Here is a 22433-nt window from a genome sequence, read left to right as displayed (position 1 = left end):
AGTCAATAAAAAATTATTTTTTATTCTAAAAGCAATTTGTCGAAAGATTTAGAACAAATAGAATTCTTTAATTAAAACGGACGGATTTTAAAGGTTGTGTGTGTGTGAGCTTCATTTATTAGGAATTCTTTCACGGAAAACCGAAAAAAGGCTATAAGGGATCAGTCGGTGGTCGAATTTGGGCGTGCGATTTTATTCTCATTCTCGTGGAACAATGGCTTCATTTCGAGCGAGTTTCACGTCACACAGAGTCCACCGAATGATCGATCAATCCGAGAATGACCCCCATCATCTCGATTATCTTTTAGTTAATTTCCCTCATCCTTTACTCATGCATCCGTCGCATCGCAATGTCGCAGCAGGATCTCTGTACAAGTACAGAGCGGTCCTTTACAGTACAAGGCCAAAGGGTAATTTGAATATGACTAGAGCATTAAAATAATACTGCGCCATGTTCCTAAATTATCCATTGTGTTTTATGGATGAAAAGCATCAAAAAGAAAGATTTGGAGTTTTGCTCGATGATACGGATACCAATAATTATATAAAACATGTCACAATTATCTAGACTTAATTATCAAATTGTTATATCAATATACACATAGATTACCCATCATAATTATTTTAACGCAGTTTCAATTAATATAACGAACTAATGTAACTATTTAACAATACCCAGATAGACAGATGTACATCAATTTTACTGCAACTTTACGTTCGATCATCAAATGCTTCATAGATGAGCCGATTGTGATTCCAAATATTGTAGTCGTATTTAGTAGATCAGAAAACGAAATACCATGATGCAAATATAATGTAAATATGAGAAACAAAAATCTGATTCTTAGTGTCTCATATTTACATCATGATATTTCGTTTACTAAATGTTGCTGCAATATTTCGAATCACTATCGGCTCATCTATGAAGCGTTGACTCTAAGATAAACGTGAAGTTGCTGTAAAGTATATGTACATTTGTCTACTGGGAATATTTTAACGAAAAAAAATTTATAATTTGTTTTTTTATTTTCAGAATATATATTTATTAATTATTTTTATGTATATAATGCAAATTCTTATAATTAACGCAATTATAAATATTTTTGAAAACGCGTGGAGTATCGAGACGGGATTTGAACCTGAGATCTTTGAGGTGGTAGCCTACCTACGCTAACGTTGAGCTAATCGCACGCTTGTCTGAACACTTTTAAATTTGGCATATATTGAATTTTATTTTGACATTCGTACCGATCATATATGTATGTTATAAGCATGTATGGATATATAGGGTGTCTGATAACTTCTGACAACACGTGTAAGCAGGTAGAGCGGACTAAATTGATTGTGAGACGAAAAGTCCTCTATTTTACAATTTTCGCAATAGTTAACAAGATATTAATTATTAAAAATCACCGAATGTTGGTTTTTAATAATTTTTTACTCAAGTACTATAAAAACTTTACAAAAAAATAACAAGAGACAAAAATTGTTTATTTTCTTTTTATAGAATTGTGAGAATTTTTTTAGATTTTTTTCAGAATTTTTTAGTACCGTATTTTCTGATGTTGGTAAAAATTATAGTTATCTTACTTCATGCGGCGTAAAATAAGGAAAAATTTACAAATCATTTATGCTTACTATGATATCACATTAGGATTACGAATCCTTTCAACAAAATTCGGTACATCAAAATCGACATTTGTTTACCCAAATTTTGCAGTATATTTATCTTACTTTATGCGGCATGAAATAAATAAAAGTTTTCAAATCATTTATGCTTACTGACATCACATCAGGATTACAAATTCTTTTAACAAGATTCAATGCATCAAGATCAATATCTATTTACCCAAATTTTACAATATATTTATCGTACTTTATGCGGCATAAAATAAAGAAAAATTAAAAAATTATTTAAGCTTTCTATAGCATCACATGATAATTGTAAATGTGCATCATTATATGATGTATTTCATTTAATTATGTATGATGTAAATATTTGATATAGTGATATCGAAAAAAGAATATTATAAATCTGAAGATATATTTTCATACATATGTTTTTGTAATTCTATAACAAAAAATTTAATCATTCAAATAACCTAAATTTTATATTTACTTTAATATAAACGTTTTTGCTTTTATAATGTCATAAATGATCATAAAATTGTTCTAAATTTTCAGTAAATTAATTTGTGCATATCGTGATCATCATACAAGTTTATCTGGGTAGTTAAATAGTTAACGTTATTTTATAATGACGAAAAACAATTTTTTGTGCAAATGTACCTGAAAAAACAATCTTTCGTACACGAAACTTTATTCTCAAAAACATCAATTTTGAAACTTAATCTTGTAATACTACACTGCACTGGATGAAAAAGATATTACGCTTTTCAGAGATTTTCACCTTTTTATTATAAAACCCAAAATATGCATATTTACATGTAATAACATAAAAAGAGATTAAAAGTATTTACTAATTTCTCGAATTTCAAAAATCGGTCTGTTTTAAAAAAAACTCGATACGAAGAAGATCAATTTTGGTTTTTTCGATATATTACTCGTCTAATGAAATTATCTCTTCGCACCTCGTATTATAAATACCGTATTAAATGTTGAATACATTCTGATTAATGTATATTAGAGGAAGAGAAGGAATCAAGAAATATTATCTGTGGTTTGAAATAACAGTAGACATTTATGTGACATAACTATTTTTGATACAAGTTTGTTAATCATAGAGTGTGTCATATCAATTATATCTACTATAAATGGAAGTTCTTCCAGTATACGCGGCAAAAGTAATTTATAAAAAAATTTTTTAAGTACAAAAATTGTAGTTATATAAAATATGAGGAGGAATATAGAACAAACACCACCACCCACCGGTATATAACTTTACACGTCGGATACCTGCATATATTCCGTTACTAACTTCAGTTTAATTATATCATTTGAAAGCTACATTCAAAGCTTTCAAGCTAGACTAAAGGTCTACAAAATTAATACCAACATACTTCTCAAAATTACGTAAAGAGTGAACACCTGTGAAACTGTCTGCTACCTGCAGCTTTTGTGACAATGTAGAAAATATTATATATAACGACAAATTATAATATTTAAACAAACTGTGGCGAAACAATTTTGACGATAGCCCCATACAGAATGCACCGCAAACTGTACAAACTATGATATTCCTTAATCTTTATGCTATTTATGCTATGTATTACATAGTTTTAATACGTACGTTATTAATAATAAACGGAATTCTCGGGTCTTTTTAAATAAAACTCTGTATATAACGAAGAAAGTCAATTTAGACTTTCCGATATTATCCGTTTAATGAAATTATCCCTTCACACCTTGTGGCACAAATGCCATATTAAATATTTAATATATTCCGATTAATATAGATTATATGTATTTTAGTAAATATATAATTTTAATGCAGCAAATATTAACATATTATAATGAACAAAGTTGCAGAATTCTCGTAATTCTCTGGTCCGTCGGATCCCAACGATTATGGATTCGCGTGCAATTGTTAATATCGAGTATAATGCGCAGCGAGGATTCATTTCCGCTCGAGCGGTTAATTGGACATAATGCAAGCGCCAAGTTAAATTTGACAGGCGGGCGCGCGAACACTTTTAACAGGGCTAGCCGTTCGCAATCAGCGCTTATTAAATTCAGCCCAGTTCGAATATCGTGACGGAGGATAAATAGGATTTCTCCTTGCGCGCGCTTTATTGCGGCCCGACCGCGGAAATGAAGTGCGCTGACGTGACTTGGCTCGCCGATCGATCTTAACGTCGCTGTTCGGAAGCGTAATATTTATGGCTGCACGTGTGCGTGCACGCGTGTCCACACGCTTCCTACTGCACGACGACATGCGGAAAGTCGCAGAGGATGCCGCGACGAATATCTATTCGCCGATTATTTACGACCTCGAATATGTTATCCAGTAGAGTTGTGTTGCTGTCGCGCAAACAAATTCGGATTCGGAAAATTCCAACACGACGAGAAAAATTTTACGTCCCGTAATTTTTTTAATTTTTTTTTTTTTTTATTTACGTCTATCACTGATCCAAGTGATATTTTAATTTTTATATTAAATTTATATGCAAAATTCATATTTGAAATCTCGAATCTTATTATCTCAAACTTCCATCTTAATTTTCAAATAACCAATCTGTTTTCATCTCCGATTTCACTTTTAATTAAATTTCTATTTTGATTTCCAATTTTGTGTTTTCCAATTAAATCATTCTTTTCATTTGCAGCTTTAGTTTCGATTAATATATTACGTTGTATCATTTTCAATTTCTACGATCCTCGATTCTTAAAATTAAGTTACCAAATCGGTTTCGGAGTTTTGGATTTGCGCCATTCCAAAGGGAATCCTGGAAGAGAGATAAGAAATCGGCGTAAAGAAAAAAGGGAGAAGAAATCCCGGTGACATAAATCTCCACGTGTAATGGCGTTAATCCATCACTGGGAAATTTATTCGAGCGAGAAATGAAATTTTCGGCGCAAGAAGCGCCGTGAACATTTAAGGCCAATAAAAGGTGGCAGCTGAAGGCGTGCGACCCGTGCGACCATGCGCCGCATATCGACTTATTGCAGAATGCATAATAGCTTTTCTCAGAAAAATCCATGAAAGTGACGTAGTAGCATGACAAAATGTAAAACGGAACAAAAATTGTTATTATTTAAAAATATTACATTTTTTCCTAACCAAAAAAAAAGTAACAAAAATACAAGCGATGCGATAGAATGTATGTAACATAACAAAATTTATTGCATTTTTATCGTATTAAAAATTAATAATCTGAAAAATCCGTAAAATCAAACGGAATTCGAAAACTGATTATTGAAAGATAACAATAATTTGAGATTCTTAATAATTAAACATTTTTTGCATATAATAGTTCTAATTAAATTAGAGGTCTTTTCAGTTATTACGGCAAAATTCGTCCAGAGTCAAACAAAATTTGGTAATCGGTTTGCGAAGTTAATTGAGCTTTACAAGATCGCGGGTTCTGTTCGAAAATCCGGAATATTCCTAAGTGGATTAAGGCGAGCTTAAGACTGGCTCAAGAAGTTGTCCGGCTAAAGTGATAGTACATTTAATAACCAGATTGCGGTTTGTTCTCTGCTTAATTGTTGCAGTATTTTAAGGATTTTAGATCAGGATGTATCGCAAATAGTGCAGATAAGAAAAAGAAGCGTACACCGTAGCAAATCATAATATAAGAACAAAATCGTTATTTTAAAAATATTAAGTTTTATCTTACACAATTAATAGGAAAAGAATAAACAATAATTTTGACAGAATTTATGCAACGTAACAAAATTTATTACATTTTTATTGTGTTGAAAATTGACAATCTTTGAAAGTCTTTGATATACCGTAAAGTACACTTTTATTATATACTGAAATAATCTTTATGGAATTGTACACATTCTTATGAAAAAGAAGAACTAATTAAGCCCCCCTTATAAGATTAATGCGATTGTAATTAAAATTTGTTTGATTGTAAAATAAATTAATCAAAATGAGCATTGGTTGATATATAAAATTGGATCAAGTCAAATCGGTGAAGAGACGAGAGAATTGTGTATTCCGTCGCATTACCGATATTGCCGAGTCACAGGAAAAAAAAAACATCTCTACGGACTTATTTATCAAACGAAAGTTGTAACGAAAACATGATGCCAAACGAAATCTCGAGCAATATGAATCTCCGAGAACGATATCGGAATAATCCCCGTATTTTCTGGATATTCTATCGCGATATTTGTGAACATAGGTTTCGTTCCCTGGGAGTGTCCTTTCGCGAGTCTTTTAATCGCATGTGCGCACAAGCAAAAAATCGCCCAAGGGCGCAATAAATCGCTCCTTTATCGCAATTCTCGGAACTATATTGCGTTTTGTTAATGCTCGCGGAACTCTCGTTCCAGTCCCGCTCTTCGCGGGAACATTTATTCATGTCCAATTTATCGCGACGAGCTTATCGCGATTAGCATTCTTCTTTCACGACACTTTCGTGCACTATGCATTACAAATCGATATTCAATTTAAAGAGAAATGAGATTTTCTTGCACGAATGAATAGTCTATCAATTTGTTTATTTATCTTAGAGATAAGATTGAAAAAATTTAGAAGAGCATAATATTGCAAGGAGAATTCAATTCAATTTTTTTAATTTAATTTAAAAAGAAACGTATTAATTTTGAAAACACGAATGATATATGTATATACAAATTTGTTTATTTAGTCTGACACAGTAATAAGCAAAAATACAGCAGGATGTAAACCGACAGAATTTATGAGTTGAAAATCGGAGAGAATAATATCGCAGAAATAGTACCAAAGTAAATTCGATACTTGAACAAAGCCGTATTAACAACAGGAACATAGATATCAGTATGCAAAACGCATCGCCCGAGATATGAGGGTGCAAAAGAGATTTTTTTACAAACCCTTTTTAATATTCAACTCCTTTTGCATCTTTAAATTCCACGTATGTGATTAAAATGAGTTAATAGGATTAGCTTTCACTGGAAAATATATGAGAAATGTACGCAGAATTGTTACAATTAACTGTAATTTGATACGTTTGACAAACGCATACTTTAATAAACACTATTTAATTCTCGCAATTAAAGGACATTTATTGTAATTAAATTCAATTTTATATGTAAAGCAATGTACAAAAAATAAAATTTGATTTCCTTTATAAATGCAATTTAATTTTTAATTAATTGGAATTCTTTCAACTACATAAATAAATCCGCTTTCACATATTTGATAATATAGCTTTCAATAAATAAAATCTTCTTAGTAATTAAACAAAATTATTTCATCTGAAAATTGTCAATTACCTTGCTTCATAAATCATAGGTCCTAATTAGTTTGATTGTTAATTTTAATTAGTAATTTTTGCAATTATCGCGACGATTATGAATCTCGGAATAACATCAGATTATTTTAGTTAATTAATAAGGCAGAATTAAAATTTTAAGAAATATTTTCTCTATCATAATCTCCAATTAGCAATTTATAGTTTATTTATAGAATAGAAATTTATTTATATTATATATTGTATAAATATAGCGATAAATGTATTACATTATACATTATTTTTTTTAAGTTATTTTTTACTCATAAACGTTTTTTCTCTCTTTTCAATTATATCAATTTTCAGAAACACATATATATTGATTTGCACAATTAAACATTTCTAAAACATTTTTCATCTATATTTACAGCTCGCATACACTTGTTCACTCAAACAATATTTAGAACAAATATACCACGCAATTTTAACGAATCTCTCTTTCACGATAAAAATATCTTGATGACACACTTGTGTCTCAATGTTTATCACCAGAATTCACTGTTCCCAGATTTCACGAAAAAACGTCCACGTGAAAGTCGTGAAAGAAAATATAATTTTAATGACCTATCACACTTCATAAAGTGAGAACAGTTTGATCAGCATCTTCATGGTTTTAAAAAATTTAGAGATTCCTTTCGGAGAAAAACTAATAAGTGATTCGCAAGAATCGCATAAAAATACGATAATATCAGTTTTGGAAGGACGCAGAAAGGGTCATCAATTATTTATCGATAAGACATTGCAATCATCTCGCGTACATCTGATATAAGGGGCGACGACGAAGGACGAACAGGTGTCCCGATGTGGGCAGGCCGTGCGGCAACGCTTGCGCGTCGCAAAATTCTCGCCGGGGGTTGAGAAGCACCGGTGAGACAGCCGGTGGGGGTGGCGGTGGCGAAATGAAAGCCAGTGGGCTAGTAGTCCACGGCGAAGCAACCCCCGTGGATCGCGTTGTTCGCCCTTCGCGCTCGGTTCCGAGGTCGACTCGCGAATCACTCGCCCGTCGCCACCCCCGACCTGTTATCAGAGACGCGCGCGTTTGAAACCACCGTGGAAAGCCCTTCGGGACCCGTAGAGTGTCCGTCCGTTCGCCATGGAGGAAAGTTCATCGAACAATGTGCGTCCCGATTCTGCGGTTTTCCGAAATATCCGGCAAATTTTCGTTCCCCGAGTTTCCGTGAACTCCACTCGCTCAATTGAAATTCCTGCAAACTGCGAAAATTCCGGAACCTTCGTTTCCTAATTTATTTAAATTCTATTCCAATTATTTTCCTTACTTCATTTATCCTAATAATAAATTTAGTTTCTTGAATTTTTGTGTCTTTTTTTGGATAAATTCTGTAAAAAATATTAGTGCCTTTATTAAGTCCGCCCGTTTTTATCTATAAAAAAGTTATATGGAAATTTCAAAATTTTAGAATCAATTTTTTTTAATTTTTAATACATATATCTTTTTATTTAAACAAAATCTTTCGAAAATTGTTTCTTTGTTTTTTAATTAAATTAATTTCCATTATGTAAATCTCTAGAGATTCCAAAACCTCAAAGTCCTGATTAAATTCCTTTAATTTACTTTTGGCTAATTTAATCTATTTTGACAGTTTAATTCATTTCCTTGAATCTTTGAAAAGAACCTCTAAAAAGTTTAAATTGCTTAAGAATTTCTATTAAAGCTACTAAAGACTTTCTTCGTTTAAATTCTTGAAATCATGAAAATTGTAAACCATAAGATCTTAGAGCTATAACAAACTTTTTAAACTTATTTTACTAATTTACTTAATTTTCTTTAATTTCTAAATTTTAGAACAAATCCTTAAAAATTTTTTGTTTATGTTTATAGCTCTTAAGACATTGATTTTCTTGTTTTTAATTCCCTAAAAAACACTCATTAAAACTCTGACATTTCCAATTCCCAAAACTGCTAAAATTTTGCGATTTATCGCAAATTTTAGAATTTTAAGACCATTAATTGTTCTTTTTCCAACGTTCTAATTTGACATTTCACATTCACACAGATCATAAATAAATCTAAGACACATAAAACGCTTTCTGCTCGAAAATTTTCCGAGATTATCCACTCGATTAAAGTGGCGATAGATTAATTCTAGAAAAATTGGAAAGTACGCTAGTGTATATTAATGGCGATAATATTCGCGACTGCTCGCTTAAACGATCTGCTCATCGATGTAAAACCTGTTGAACACTCAATCCCCGCTTTCCATCGATATATTACCCGGTATATCGGATCAGTCGCATCGATGGAATTGAATCGCTATCGATACTCGTAATTCGTGGAAGGCGCAGTCGGAATGGCCTCTTCCGTCTTCAGGAAAAAGGTCTTCTTCCAGAAAATATTTTACGATTTTACAATCCTGCATCAAGGAAAAATGATTTGGACTTTTAAGAAAAGTATTTCAAGATCGAAATGTACAGTGTTGTAATATAAGAATTCTATAAAGTTTGTAAATCACTGCATGGAGTATCTTAAAAATCAAATTATTGGATTTTTAAGATACTCGTACTTTTATGTTTAGTTACTTGGATTCTCGAATATTTCTATATTTACAATTTTATTATAAAATTTCGAATCTTTCAAATATTTGTAGTTTATCTACGGATTTTCAAAGTCCATCAATTTTTAATTTGTTACATTCTCGACTCAGCAATCTTCAACGTAAATTCTTGTTTCGCTCAAATTTTTATTTCGTAAATTCCTAACATTTTCTGAATTTTTCGTCTTCAATACCATGCCTTCCTGAGCTTTCGTTCCTCGAATTTTTGGCTCTAAAAATATTTCATTTTGTTTTATCATTTTGGTCAATTTCAATCCATTCTCGAGTCTCACAGTGCCGTAACGTTTTTCAATTATAGGTTATTTAGTTAAATCATATCTATCTCTTGTAAATCTTCAATTTCTTCAAATTTCACAAATCCTCTAATTCTCCGAAATATTTTCGACTATTAATTTTTTAACATAAATCATCGTTACTTCAATAATTCTCAATTTCTAAATAATCTTTGTATCCCGACGATTCTGCGATAGTGCGCTTTCAAATACAGAGCCCTCGCGTCCCGTGAAAGTGTGCGTTTTGGTGGGTGAAAGTTTTGACTGAGCGATGACGAGATCGACGACCGTGCGGGTCGTCTTGACGGATTTTTATGATTACTCGTTATGGGATGCCGTTTCCTCGAACAGCAGCGAAATCGACTTGGAGACGACGAGCACGAGTCCCGCCGGAAGTCAGAGCAACACAGAAGAGCTCAACAATTGGTGGGCAATGCTGGCGCTCGTCTTGGTTTTGGGAACAGCCGCAGGGAATATCCTAGTATGCCTAGCGATCGCTTGGGAACGACGGCTGCAAAATGTTACTAATTATTTCTTGATGAGCTTGGCCATCACGGATCTTATGGTCGCTATCTTGGTGATGCCACTAGGGATCCTTACACTCGTTCGAGGTGAGTTTACTATGATATAGCTTACATAAAGTATAGGAGAAGATGAGTCCTCGGGAGTTAGTAAAGGAACAGTTTGAAAGACTGTACGCCCTCACAAGTAGGTACGCGGCTCACAAAGGAGACGTAAAATTTGAAGCAACATTTCACGTATAACATTTATATATAATATTTAATATAATTTATATTTAATACACAACGTTATATAAGTAAAAATGTATCGAGGAGATTAAACACATATGAGTGAAAAATGCCATTCGGCCAAGGCGATTCTACGTGTGTTCGTGTCTAATAATAATTCTCATGAATTTATACAATTTCCAGTGCAAGCAAACCGTGCGCTAATCATTTATCGGTCTTATTATTAAATACAATCATAAACTGAAGCTGTAGTAATATCACTTACTTAATCGACGAGTAATTTAATATTATTGATGCAAATATAAGCATTTTAGATAGTTGTTAATAATTTATTATTGTTGCTAATAAGCATCTTGAAAACTGTAAATAATTTACTACGAAAAATATTATCTCATCCGGGATTCGAATCCGGATCTTCAATATTCCGTGCGGACGTTCTCCCAATTCGACCACCGAGGCATGTAGGTAATAATATTAATCGCAATAACCAGTATACGTAAAATATTTACAGTATAGTAATATTTAAATTTATAGTAGAATATTTAGTAATATTTAGTATTTTGCATATAATATTTATTGTCATATTTTATGCTTAATGTCGTTAATAATGTTATAATTTATACGAGATATTAAAAATAGCGTTTCACATATAATATTTAATTATCTTGATATTATAATTTATGAAATGTATAGAATAAAAAAATTGATGAACGCTAACAATTTTCTAGTGCCCTGAATAAAACGCATTTTTGCATCCTATTTCGCAATTTAAGGGAGAATGTGAGTCGCACAAGGGTGCGTAAAGACGCATATTTATCACCAGTATTGCTGTAGGTATATCTATATATTTGGCGAATCTGAAATAAAAGGACGAAAAATTTTCCAGCATCCTGATTAAAATGTTAACAGTCCAAAACAAGAATAATCGTCGGTAATGAAAACCCAAAGAGTAAAGGAATGTTATTTACAGACTATTTCAAGTAATTCGAGGAGAGAAAGGCATGGCATCCATAAGGGCGCTATTTTACTGCCGACATTACCGTGTCCACATTTAGAGGAGCCGGAACGAAAGAATTAAATAGAATTTCCTAACATTCCGAATAAAATGCTGTACGCCTATTCCAAGCGATTTGAAGGAAAGGAGTGGAAATCGCGTAAGAACGTATATTTGTACAATCTTGGGAAACAAAGATTAAATTCCATAACTTTTCAAACCAAATATTACTACTTGTCCATAAAAGTAATAACGACCTTGACAACGAGAGCAGCTATTCATAGACCAGCAGCTATTTCGAGCAATTTGGAGCGAGAGTAGATGAATTCTCGTAAACTCACATGAGGGCGCTATTTATTGTCGATAATGCTGTGCCCATATTTACACGGGAATTGAAATAAAAAGGTTAAAACATTTCTCTACAGGAGATTTTGAATTAAATGCTACCTACCTCTTTCGAACGGGTTTTGGGCGGAGGCGGAAAACGGGCGGCGTGAAAATGTCACAAGCGCGCGTAAACCAGCGTAAACCACGCTATTTTATCGCCAATGTTATTACGTTCATATCGGGAAAATCTATAACGGAAGGGTTAAAAGTTTCTCACTGATACTCTAAATGAAATATCGCCTGCCTGGCGAAAGAATCAGCGGAAACAGAATTCAGGGGAAAATCTACTACTCATATATATATATATATATATATATATATATAAGGTAGTTTCCATCTCGCGTAATAGGGCGAAATTCGAATAAGGGTTGCTAGTTATCGCCGACGTATCCGAAACAAAGAGGTTAAAAATCTACGGACGCCAAGTGAAACGTCAGCTGTCAAGAGGGAAGAATCGAGCCGGAAAGGAAAATCTATCTAAGCGATGCTATTCGTAGAACAACACTTGCTATTTCGAGCGATTTGTGGAGGCGGATGCGGGCGGAATTGGCGTAAGGGCGTATAAACCGCGCTATTTATCGCCGACATTACTGCAGGCTCACATCGGTCTTCTCGCGTGATAGGTGGCTCGCTTTTACGAGTCGCTCCCGAGAAGCTCAAGGCTCTCTGTTGGCCAAAACGAGCGCGCTTATGCATAATGGATCACCCGGTGGCAACCGACTAGTAATGCTTACTTGATACTTGCATCACAACAGGACGAGCGCAGCTGGCAACGCGGTAGCGTATCGGGACCTTCGTGTCCAAATCGAAAGAAAATTTATTGCGTCAAGTTGTTAAACAGCGAAATAAGAATCAACAATATCTTACATATATTTTTTAACCAAGCAACAAGAAAGATTTCAAAGGCTCAGGAAGCATTATTTTTGTAATAATTTTGTTTTTCTTTTTTTAAATGTTTTGTACGTGTGTGTTAGTGTAATTGTTTCGAACTTTGTCTTTCGAACTAAGCGTAAGTTTCATTGTTGTTTTCTATTATTGAAAACTATACGATTGTATGTTAAACATAAATATTAACCTGTTTATTGAACTGTTTTATGTATAGTATAACATTCGTTTTTATACGAAAAGTATAAATTTTCAATTCTAGTCACTTTTGCGGACACCTGATACAGTTTTAAAGCAGAAAGAAACTGCAAGGAATTAATAAAAATAGAAAATACGAGCGTTATTTCCATTGTCTGGCTGTCGATAATTTTCTATCAATTTTCATTAATTTACTTTTGCTGTATGTCACTGCGATATCGAATATCCGAATGGAAGCATGCTAATTTAATATAAATCTCTTGAAAATTTTGAATTTGATTTATGGAACAAATATTGACATATTTTGAAAGCCAAATAATAACTTCTCTTATAATTAATAATAATGTCTCATAAATCTGCGATTGATAATTGTGTAAATAACGATTATTATTCCTATTACATTCGTCATCTCCGTTAATTTGCTAATAGAAAAGTGCTATTTATTCATTTGACACATGTCGTTGACGATATAGTAATAATATTAAATATTAAAGATAATAAATAACAAAGTTTTTAACAAAAAATGAAATTTATAAATGTATAACAAAATTTTATAAAAGTTTAATTGAACAATCAGTACTGAGTTAAAGTATCTTTAATCGCAGATCGTGATTTCTCGACACGACTTGCGGCTGCGTTAAACAACAACTTAATTTAGCCGAAGTGGGGTCAAATATAGAGTGGCGTATAGCGACCCACAAAGGAAAGACGGCGGGCGTGCATGGGAGGAATCAACGGGGAAACAGAGGATCGATGCTCAGAAATAACACGCACTCACGGGATTCGCCGCTTTAATTTCACTCCGGGGAGAAACGGATTCGTGTCTTGTATCGGTCAATCACGATCGCTGTTTCTACTATTGCTACTTCAAGGATGCTTGTAATTTCTGCTGAATTGTATTGGTTACATTAGAAATATCGATCTTCTATTTTCAGATCGTTCCTAAAGAAATAAACTATCAAGATATATTTTACATTCTTTAGACACTGAGAAAAAATATTCTAAATAAATATTTATTTGAATTTAGTTTTCTTCAGTGTATAAGAAAAGAGTTAAGAGAATTAAAAAATTCATAGAATGTAAACTCAAGGCGATCAATTGAAAGGACCAAAATATTCTATAATTAACACATTCCCAAAATTGCGATGAGATAACTTCTAGAGATTATAAAAATTTGAAGAGTGAAAAATTTGCGAAACCAAGGATTCATTAGCAAGGAAATAGATTTCAGGATGACGCTTCTTAATGAACAGAGGGAAGAACGAAGGACGAAGACGGATCAAATGGAATATTCATCAGATATAATTATTCGCTCACCGAGAAACTTTAGGATAGATCGACCGATTAAGTGTGGCTAGCGCATCAACTTCAAGGGTGTATCATTTGTCCCTGAGGAACACAAGATGAAGAGAAAAAGATTTTGAAATCTCTACGTCACAAAAGTCAATTATTCTAAGATTTATAGATTCAATATTTTAATTTTAAGATTCAGATTCTACACAGAGAGACTAAAATCTGAGAATAAAAGAATCCTAAACTTTAATTGTCTTATTATTAAATAATATATAATTAAATGTTATGTTATATAAATACAATTAAATAAAATATTAAATAAATAAAAGTTACATAAATATAAATAAAACATTTGTGTTATATAAATATAAACAAAATACAGATAATTAAAAAATTTTTTTAATTAAAAATACCATTTTAAGAAATATCCAATTTATGCTAATCATTTATTAAATAAATCATATATTAAATAAAAATTTAATAAATTCTTTCTAATTTCCATTCTTTAACAAGTAAATAATAATGGTCAAAGATTGACGAATAAAGCGGGTTATTTGATTTCATTATGTCAATGGGAGGAGGAATTTGAAGGGACAAGAGACGAGAATTGATTTCCGGTGACAGGATTTGATCCTAGCGAATGTATACTCTGACTAAACTGTTCCTAGTCTGTAGGACACGCATGGAAATACGGTTAATTGTAAGTGTCCTGTCGACAGGACATGTCTGCGTGCCTCGTCAAGATTCAGCCGCCTGAACTAACGAACGAAATGGGACCGGAACGTGTCCTTAATTTTATTATGCACGAAGAGAAGCTTTAATATAGTTACGCGAGACACATCGGCACATCATTACACGGCTAATAATATACTGCTAATATACTGATATAGCGAATATCAGCAATAGACTGATAGACCACTTTCCTGCTCGAAAAGAGAGAAAGGAGAGAGAGAGAGAGAGAGAGAGAGAGAGAGCGCACGCTTCAATTAACTAGTCATGTTTAAGCTAATCGACAAAAAATAAATTATCGATTATTGAAATTCTCGACTTTTTGCCAGTAAACTGATGTTAAAGATTGATATTAATCGATAATTCGCGTAATTAATTACACAAAACACTTATTAATACCTCATTAATGTAATTATGTGTCGATCATTCGCAATTAATTGAAAGCTCTTCATTGAAGCTGTATTTACTTTCTTTTGGCGAAATCGTGAATACATATTACATCTGAAATACGCATATATTAATATAATGCACGGTCATTGTAACGTTTTTGTTTACTGTTCTCACTAGTTAGTATTAATTACTCTTAATTATTATATTACAAAAACTTATACAATTTATAGGTGCATACAAATTATTATAACATTTTCATAATATTTGTTTTAGATAATATATTCAGCAAATAATAACGCAAAGGAGAAACAATATCTAGGAATGTCTCACTCGCGATCTTTCATTACTTCGAAAGAGACGCGTCTGATCAAGTTAAGTCCTTACTACTTAAAGATCTTCCGCAATGTCTGACCGCAACCGATCTCGACTACTCGAGCATCGTCTGACTTTAACAGTACTTTACTATTCCAATAAGTAAATTATTCTATAAAAGATGATGTGAAAATGTTATTGTGATATATGTAGGGTAACTCTGATATACCGGGTGTCCCAGACCACCCGTCCACCCCTTTTATCTCAGAAGCAGAGCATTTTAGAAAGAAACGTTTCAAACAAAAGTTATAGGGTTCTACATGATCTATTCAGTGATCAGATCAGTATGACCTTGGGTGGCGTCACCAAGGTCAGAGCAATGTCACTTTGAATTTTTTAAATGGAACTCCTTATTTTTCATCGCATATTCTTGTAGCACACCTCGAGAGCTTTCCAAAACACTATAATGAAATGTTTTTTCATAAAGTACTTTTCGAGTTATAAGGCTTGAAAGTTGCAGTATTGCCGGTATTAGCATTTCCCAAGTGACACCACCCAAGGTCATACTGATCTGATCACTGAATAGATCATTTAGAACCCTATAACTTTTGTCTGAAACGTTTCTTTCTAAAATGATCTGCTTCTGAGATAAAAGAGGTGGACGGGTGGTCTGGGACACTCGGTATACGCCGCACCTATCAAAAACTTAATTTATTAAGTATTATTTATTATGTTTAAAATAAACGAACTATATCAGCAAAAACTTTGTACTGTCTACTACCATGAAAAAAATATTAGAAATTCGAAATATTTAGTTTCCGTATTAAAAAATAAACTTTTTGCTATATATAGATAATGGGTGGGATATATGTATAGCAAAAATGCAAGGGTTTCAACAAACTAAACAAAGAATACGAAAGCAAAGCACTTGTATTTTGCTATACAACATGCTTTACTATTCCTCTACACGTATGTATCGCGAAATAACCACTAGGTCTTTTACACCCCTTACAGTAATCATTTTATGTAGATTATAATTTATGATGGCGTTACTTATTACAGTGACAAATCGATTCAACTCACAATAATTTCATTAATATATTAACAGTAAGAAACTGAAATTATAACTCAATACTAATATAACATAAAAGCATGTAACAGAGCAGTTGCGAGAAAATTACTCCCACTCCTTCTATTTTTTCTGACTTCCGCGGCGTATATACCGGAGTTACCCTATAATGAGTTTGATATACCTATTTGATATATGATATGAAAATTGATAAATGTGCCGCGTCGGTGGGATCTCGACTGATCAATAATGGACCGTTTAATTAGGAAGCGGTTCTTGTGGACAGCCTATGGTGATAATCCTGAATTCCAACGTGTCGGACATGCGTGTATATGATTATCATGACACATAGATTATCTATTAACTCTTCATCAACAGCGAATTAAGAAAATTAATTAATTAATTTCCTATAATCAATTTTTAATATCTAAACTTGTAAATACAATGCATAAAATGTCAATTCCTTGTTAATTTAATTAAATATCCTGATGATATCTTTTTGTATCTTTTTAATCTTTTTCTAAACATTTAAAAAATTAAAAATAAATTTTAATTAAATAAAATTTAAAGCAAAAATTATTAAAAATATATTTAAGATTTAAGAAGATTGTAAATCTCAATCTTTCCTAAATAGAAGCTAAAATGTCATTACTTTCATTAGATTTGTGTAAAGGCATGCGTCTCTTTTAAAAATTTATACGGATTAAAGAAATGATTAGAGTTTCCATTAAATGCTAAACGAAAATAACTTTTTAAAAAATAAAAGTCTGTGTAAAATATTGCAAGCTTTTTCTATTCTAAAAACATGTTAAAATGAAAGGTCATATAAAAAAAGATTATGTCTGCAATAGCAAGCAGATAGAATCTTTTTAATAAACTTCCCACGTGGAGGATATCACATCGAAAAATCTCTCTGACTGAAAAATTCAGTATGTAAAAAAATTGGTCACACTAAAAATCATGATTCGAAATATGTTGCATATCAAATACACAAATATAGAGCAATAAAACATAAAGCTCATGATAAGCCCGGATAAATTTCTTATTTGCTTTTAAAATTAAATACTAAAAATTTCCAAAAATAAAACTATATAGAAATCTCATATAGTAATTGATAATTGAAGTTCCTTAATTGTCTCATTATTAATATATTTTCATTAATTGTTTAATTGTTTCATTATTAATATTTTCTTTCAAATTGTGAACATTTAATTCAAAAAGTACATTTCTTGCAATTTTTTGAAATCTGAATTGATGTATTTGATAAATGTAAAAAAATGAAACAAAAAATATTGTATTGAAAACGAAACAATACACGATCGATCTCGCGCGAATAAATACGGAACAAAATGTTTGCGCAAACTCTTGAGAAAGATTGCTGTTAAAGAGAAAGGAAGAGAGAGATGAGGAGAGAGAAAGAGAGAGAGAGAGAGAGGGAAAGTGAGAGAATTTGAAACGCCGGACCTATCAACTCGCATTTTGTCGCGACAGCTTTTGTCGACGCGAGGCGTGAACGTGATAGGTTGGATCGTTGCGAATCACCCGGTGTGTGTGTACATGCTGCCACTCGAGATATCTTGGCTTATCCACTTGTACTTCGCGCTATGGCAGATCGATAGTGCCAATTTACTATCTCCGGACCTCTCTCACTCTATTTTGCATATCCGGTGCGAATTTTCACTCCGGATTTAACTCTTTGAGGCACGATAGTGTACGATAAACTAGAGTAGTTTCAATTTTAATAGTGTACTCGAATTTCCGAGTATTCCTGTATCCGAATAGAATTCAATTTCGTGGTCTTTTCATGGTTATTGTAGATTGCATCTATTTTGTTCGATACCTGTGTGTATAAAATGCAATTTTTATAACCACGACTGTTGAAAAAGACGAGATGTAGCTGAAAAAAAATTCTATGAAAAAGGAATAATTAATTAAGAGAGATTTCTGTTTTCCTTTACAAAATGTATAATGTACCGTGTATAATCTTGCAATTATCAGTTGTTTTTCGTAAAAGTGAAGAATCCGTTCTTAAATCATGCTCAAACAATAATAAGGAAAAAGTTTTAGTGAAATAATGAGAAAGAAGTTTAAGGGATGTAAATAGGCAATTAAGAGTTTAATTTTGCGAATTTTTAATGCGAAAACTTTTTCGCAAGACAAATGCAAGAATCACGAGAGCGAAAAGAACCTTACGAGAATGCTGATTACGATAATTATCTGCATTATAATTGCTTATCTCGCCACGCGCGTGAATGCCTGTAATAGCCACATCCCACGAATTCTGACGTGTAAGCGCCGTGGATTAATTAACTATTTTAGATTCTCTCGAACGTTCTGGCAAACTTTAACTTCCGACATTCTGGTAAATGGAAAAAAAAAGGGAGAGGATTCAAGGATGCTCTCCTATGCTGCTGCAACACATAGTTTGTAGGGTAGCTTATCGCCTCGGATACTGAACACCTACAATCTCCTTCTCGAGTCCCGGATTCCGCAGCCGATAACGGAAACTTGCTTCCCTACGAATCCTCGATAACCTAACCTATCGAGAGAGAGAGAGAGAGAGAGAGAGAGAGAGAGAGAGAGAGAGAGAGGGAGCTCATTATCCCGACTACTAAAACGCTTTTCCAGAGATTCTCACATTCCGATTCACAAGAACGATCGATTCATAATCAACCCAATATAAGCCACGTTTTGCATCACGTTACATTGATAATCGGCATTAATTCAACGTGTTTTTGACAGAGTGTTTTTGTAAAATCGCGAATTCAATTATTAATTATGTAAATGTGGGATAACACGATAGTTACACCGATGGCCACAAATAATTCCAGGCAATAAATTTAAGATTTTTCTCGTTTTTTTTTGTGCTGAACAAAATTCGATGATTTCGAATAATTCGGACGAGCAAGATGAAAATTATAAAACAAGATACCTATATTCTGCCGCATATCAGATTCTAATTTCCAGAGAAAGCAAAAACTATTTTATAAATGATTTTATATAAAATATAATTGTTTTTAATTTTTAAATATTTAAATCGAATATTTTATAAAAATACATAGAATATTCTATTTAGATATTCATATTCATAATAAAAAAGGACGTTTATAAGTGGTGCTATTCAAATATATTTCTACTATACATGAACATATCATAAATATATAACAGTATTTTTAATACATTAATATAAGATTTTTGATGAATGTTTATAAAATATTTACAGAATGTTTGTGTGCTATCTGGTTTCAATAGATATTCAATATTTTCGTAAAAGTTGTACAGTTTGTACATGCACATCGATTTTCAAATAAATAACTTAAAAATATCTTTCGCATATTCTCTGTCCGTCGATATTCAACAAGCATGTCGCAGTCTTCCGACGAGACTCTTTTTCCTCAGTGAAAAGAAAAATGACTGAACGTGATAAAACCATCCGTGATCATCGCTCTTAGATTGTACGGACGGAAGTTTGCACGACAATTTGAGAAATGTAGTTTTTACGTGTTGCACTTTGTACGCGGAAGCGTCGCAGTTTCATGTGCATAGCAATGACAATTTCTTCATAGTCCTCCCAGTAGAAATCTGAAAGATTCTCGAATCGCGAGAATGTCGTGTAACAATACGTTAAAATCACGTTCATGTCAAGAGGGCAAATAGCACAGCGTAATCACAAGGCTCAATTCCATGTTAATGGCGTCGAAACCGAGATTATATATCTACGCTCACTTCAACCGGTATTTATCTAAGAGAGAAAGAGAAAGAGCGAGAAACTCGCGTGAATAATGCCGCGGCGACGGTACCACCCCCATCGACAAATGGCATGCAACCCCCATTTACTACTCCGCTACTTCTGGCCGACTTACAGCTTACAGCTCGGCACCGTCGATGCGAGCTATGCTATATGTCATCCACAAGTTTCACAAGAGTGTGTGCGCGTGTGCGTGTGTGTAACCGATCGTTAATCCCTGCTCGCTCGTTTCTCCGTTTACTGTCGCAATAATGCACCGCCGTACGCGTTTCCGCGTACGCGGGATTACGTCGCATTACACCGTGTTTGTTCCGCGGTTGCAGCATCACTACCGGGACCAGAGCCAACAGTCTGTGTGTGATAAACGTGGCCAGTTTCCACGACAATTGCCGTTTTAACGTTCTTAAAGAGAGTGGCAGTTAAGTGCCACTTCAGATCGGTTGCATGTAAAGTATCTGTTCCGGAAGTATCAGTCTTAAGGCGCTACACAATTAACATATTCTGACAATCGCAAGTATTCTACGCTGAAAAAATTTATTAAATTTTAATTAATATTTATTTGAATAATATTAACTTAATATTTATTTGCGGTAAACAAGTATCTAGATGTTTATTTACCGCAAATAAATATTTAGATATTTATTTACCGCAAATAAATATTTAAAAATATTTAAAAATGATCAAATTAATGGCTCTTGTACCAAATAAGTATGTTTACATTTAATAAATGTTCTCAGCTAGTATTATTCAAATAAATATTCATTAAAATTTTATATATTTTTTCTTAGTGTAACGATAATAAAAAATTACAATAATAAGAAAATGTGCGTGTGATCGCAAATTCGAATTTTATTATACATGATTAAATTTCCTTTCCCTAATTTCTTACATTCAAGTTCATTATTACAAATTGTGTATATATAAATGTACACAATTTATTGAAAGTGGATTAAAAATAAAAACTCTTCTAGATTCTACACGCAAACATATTATCTGTTCTCAGAATCAAGAAGTTACAAGTTACATACGTGACGAAAATCTCGAACATAAATTACAGTTATTAAATCGGTCGGTTTTTTACACGAAAGAAAATAAATTAAATCAGATTGAGATCAATTTCCTGGAAAGATCTATGTGTAAATAGAAAGTCGAAAGATCCAATTTTGCCGCAAGTTACGTAGAATCGAGAAAGCAAAGTCTATAAATTATATCGCGTCGTGAAACAGTTCATTATGGGTCAGACTCGTTCTCTTGTGTAAGAAAGATTGCCGAAGGATGCCATTAAAAGAAAGGGATTATTAATGATTCGATATCGACGTCGTCGCGTTACTGACCGACGCGATTGTCGCCTTCGTTCGTGTCAATGATTAATCTGACTGAGTAACTCAAAGTCTCCTTGAAGATTTCGAAGATGATATTTTGAAAAAGTATTATCCTTCTGATGTTGATATGACACGTTATCTTTTAACAAGCTAGAGGCAATTTTATTTTTAATTTAACATTATATATATATAAATGCAACTTTCAATGTATTAAAATACTTAACAAAATTACCTTTTTAAAAAAAGATAAAAAAAAGGCGCCAAGTGTTCATGTACCTTCTATAAAAAACTGTACTTTACATAAACTGAAAAAAAAACCGTTACATAAATAATATAATTCAAGTAGTAATATTTTTTGTTAACTTTTTATTATAAATTACCCCTCAGTAGTATACGTATGCATGTATAAAAAAAAAATGAAATCAAATCTTTAAATTACGCCAATTGGAAAAAGAATATATAATTTCTTGCAACATATAACACATACTATTGTATTTTGTAAATTACGAAAAGAACATATATTTTATTGCAACATATAACATTTAATTAACGAGACAAAATGATACGTAGCTTTATCTTTCTATTCAAGAGTCTTTTATATTTG

At 32.6% G+C, this 22433-nt stretch overlaps 1 protein-coding gene across 1 annotated transcript in view; it reads left to right on the top strand.

Moving 5' to 3' along the window:
- Positions 1-9185: 9185 nt before the first annotated feature.
- The window catches only part of 5-HT2B (5-hydroxytryptamine receptor 2B), a 55664-nt gene continuing 42416 nt past the window's right edge, over positions 9186-22433 (top strand). The window contains 2 exon segments of the mRNA XM_018504735.1: positions 9186-9244; positions 9952-10364. Coding sequence (XP_018360237.1) covers positions 10025-10364 — 340 coding nt within the window. The 5' untranslated portion in view covers positions 9186-9244; positions 9952-10024.

The sequence above is a fragment of the Trachymyrmex cornetzi genome, unplaced genomic scaffold (assembly GCF_001594075.2).
Source record: "Trachymyrmex cornetzi isolate Tcor2-1 unplaced genomic scaffold, Tcor1.1 scaffold105, whole genome shotgun sequence".
In the NCBI taxonomy this organism is placed as follows: Eukaryota; Metazoa; Arthropoda; class Insecta; order Hymenoptera; family Formicidae; genus Trachymyrmex; species Trachymyrmex cornetzi.
This window is presented reverse-complemented; position numbering and strand designations above follow the sequence as displayed.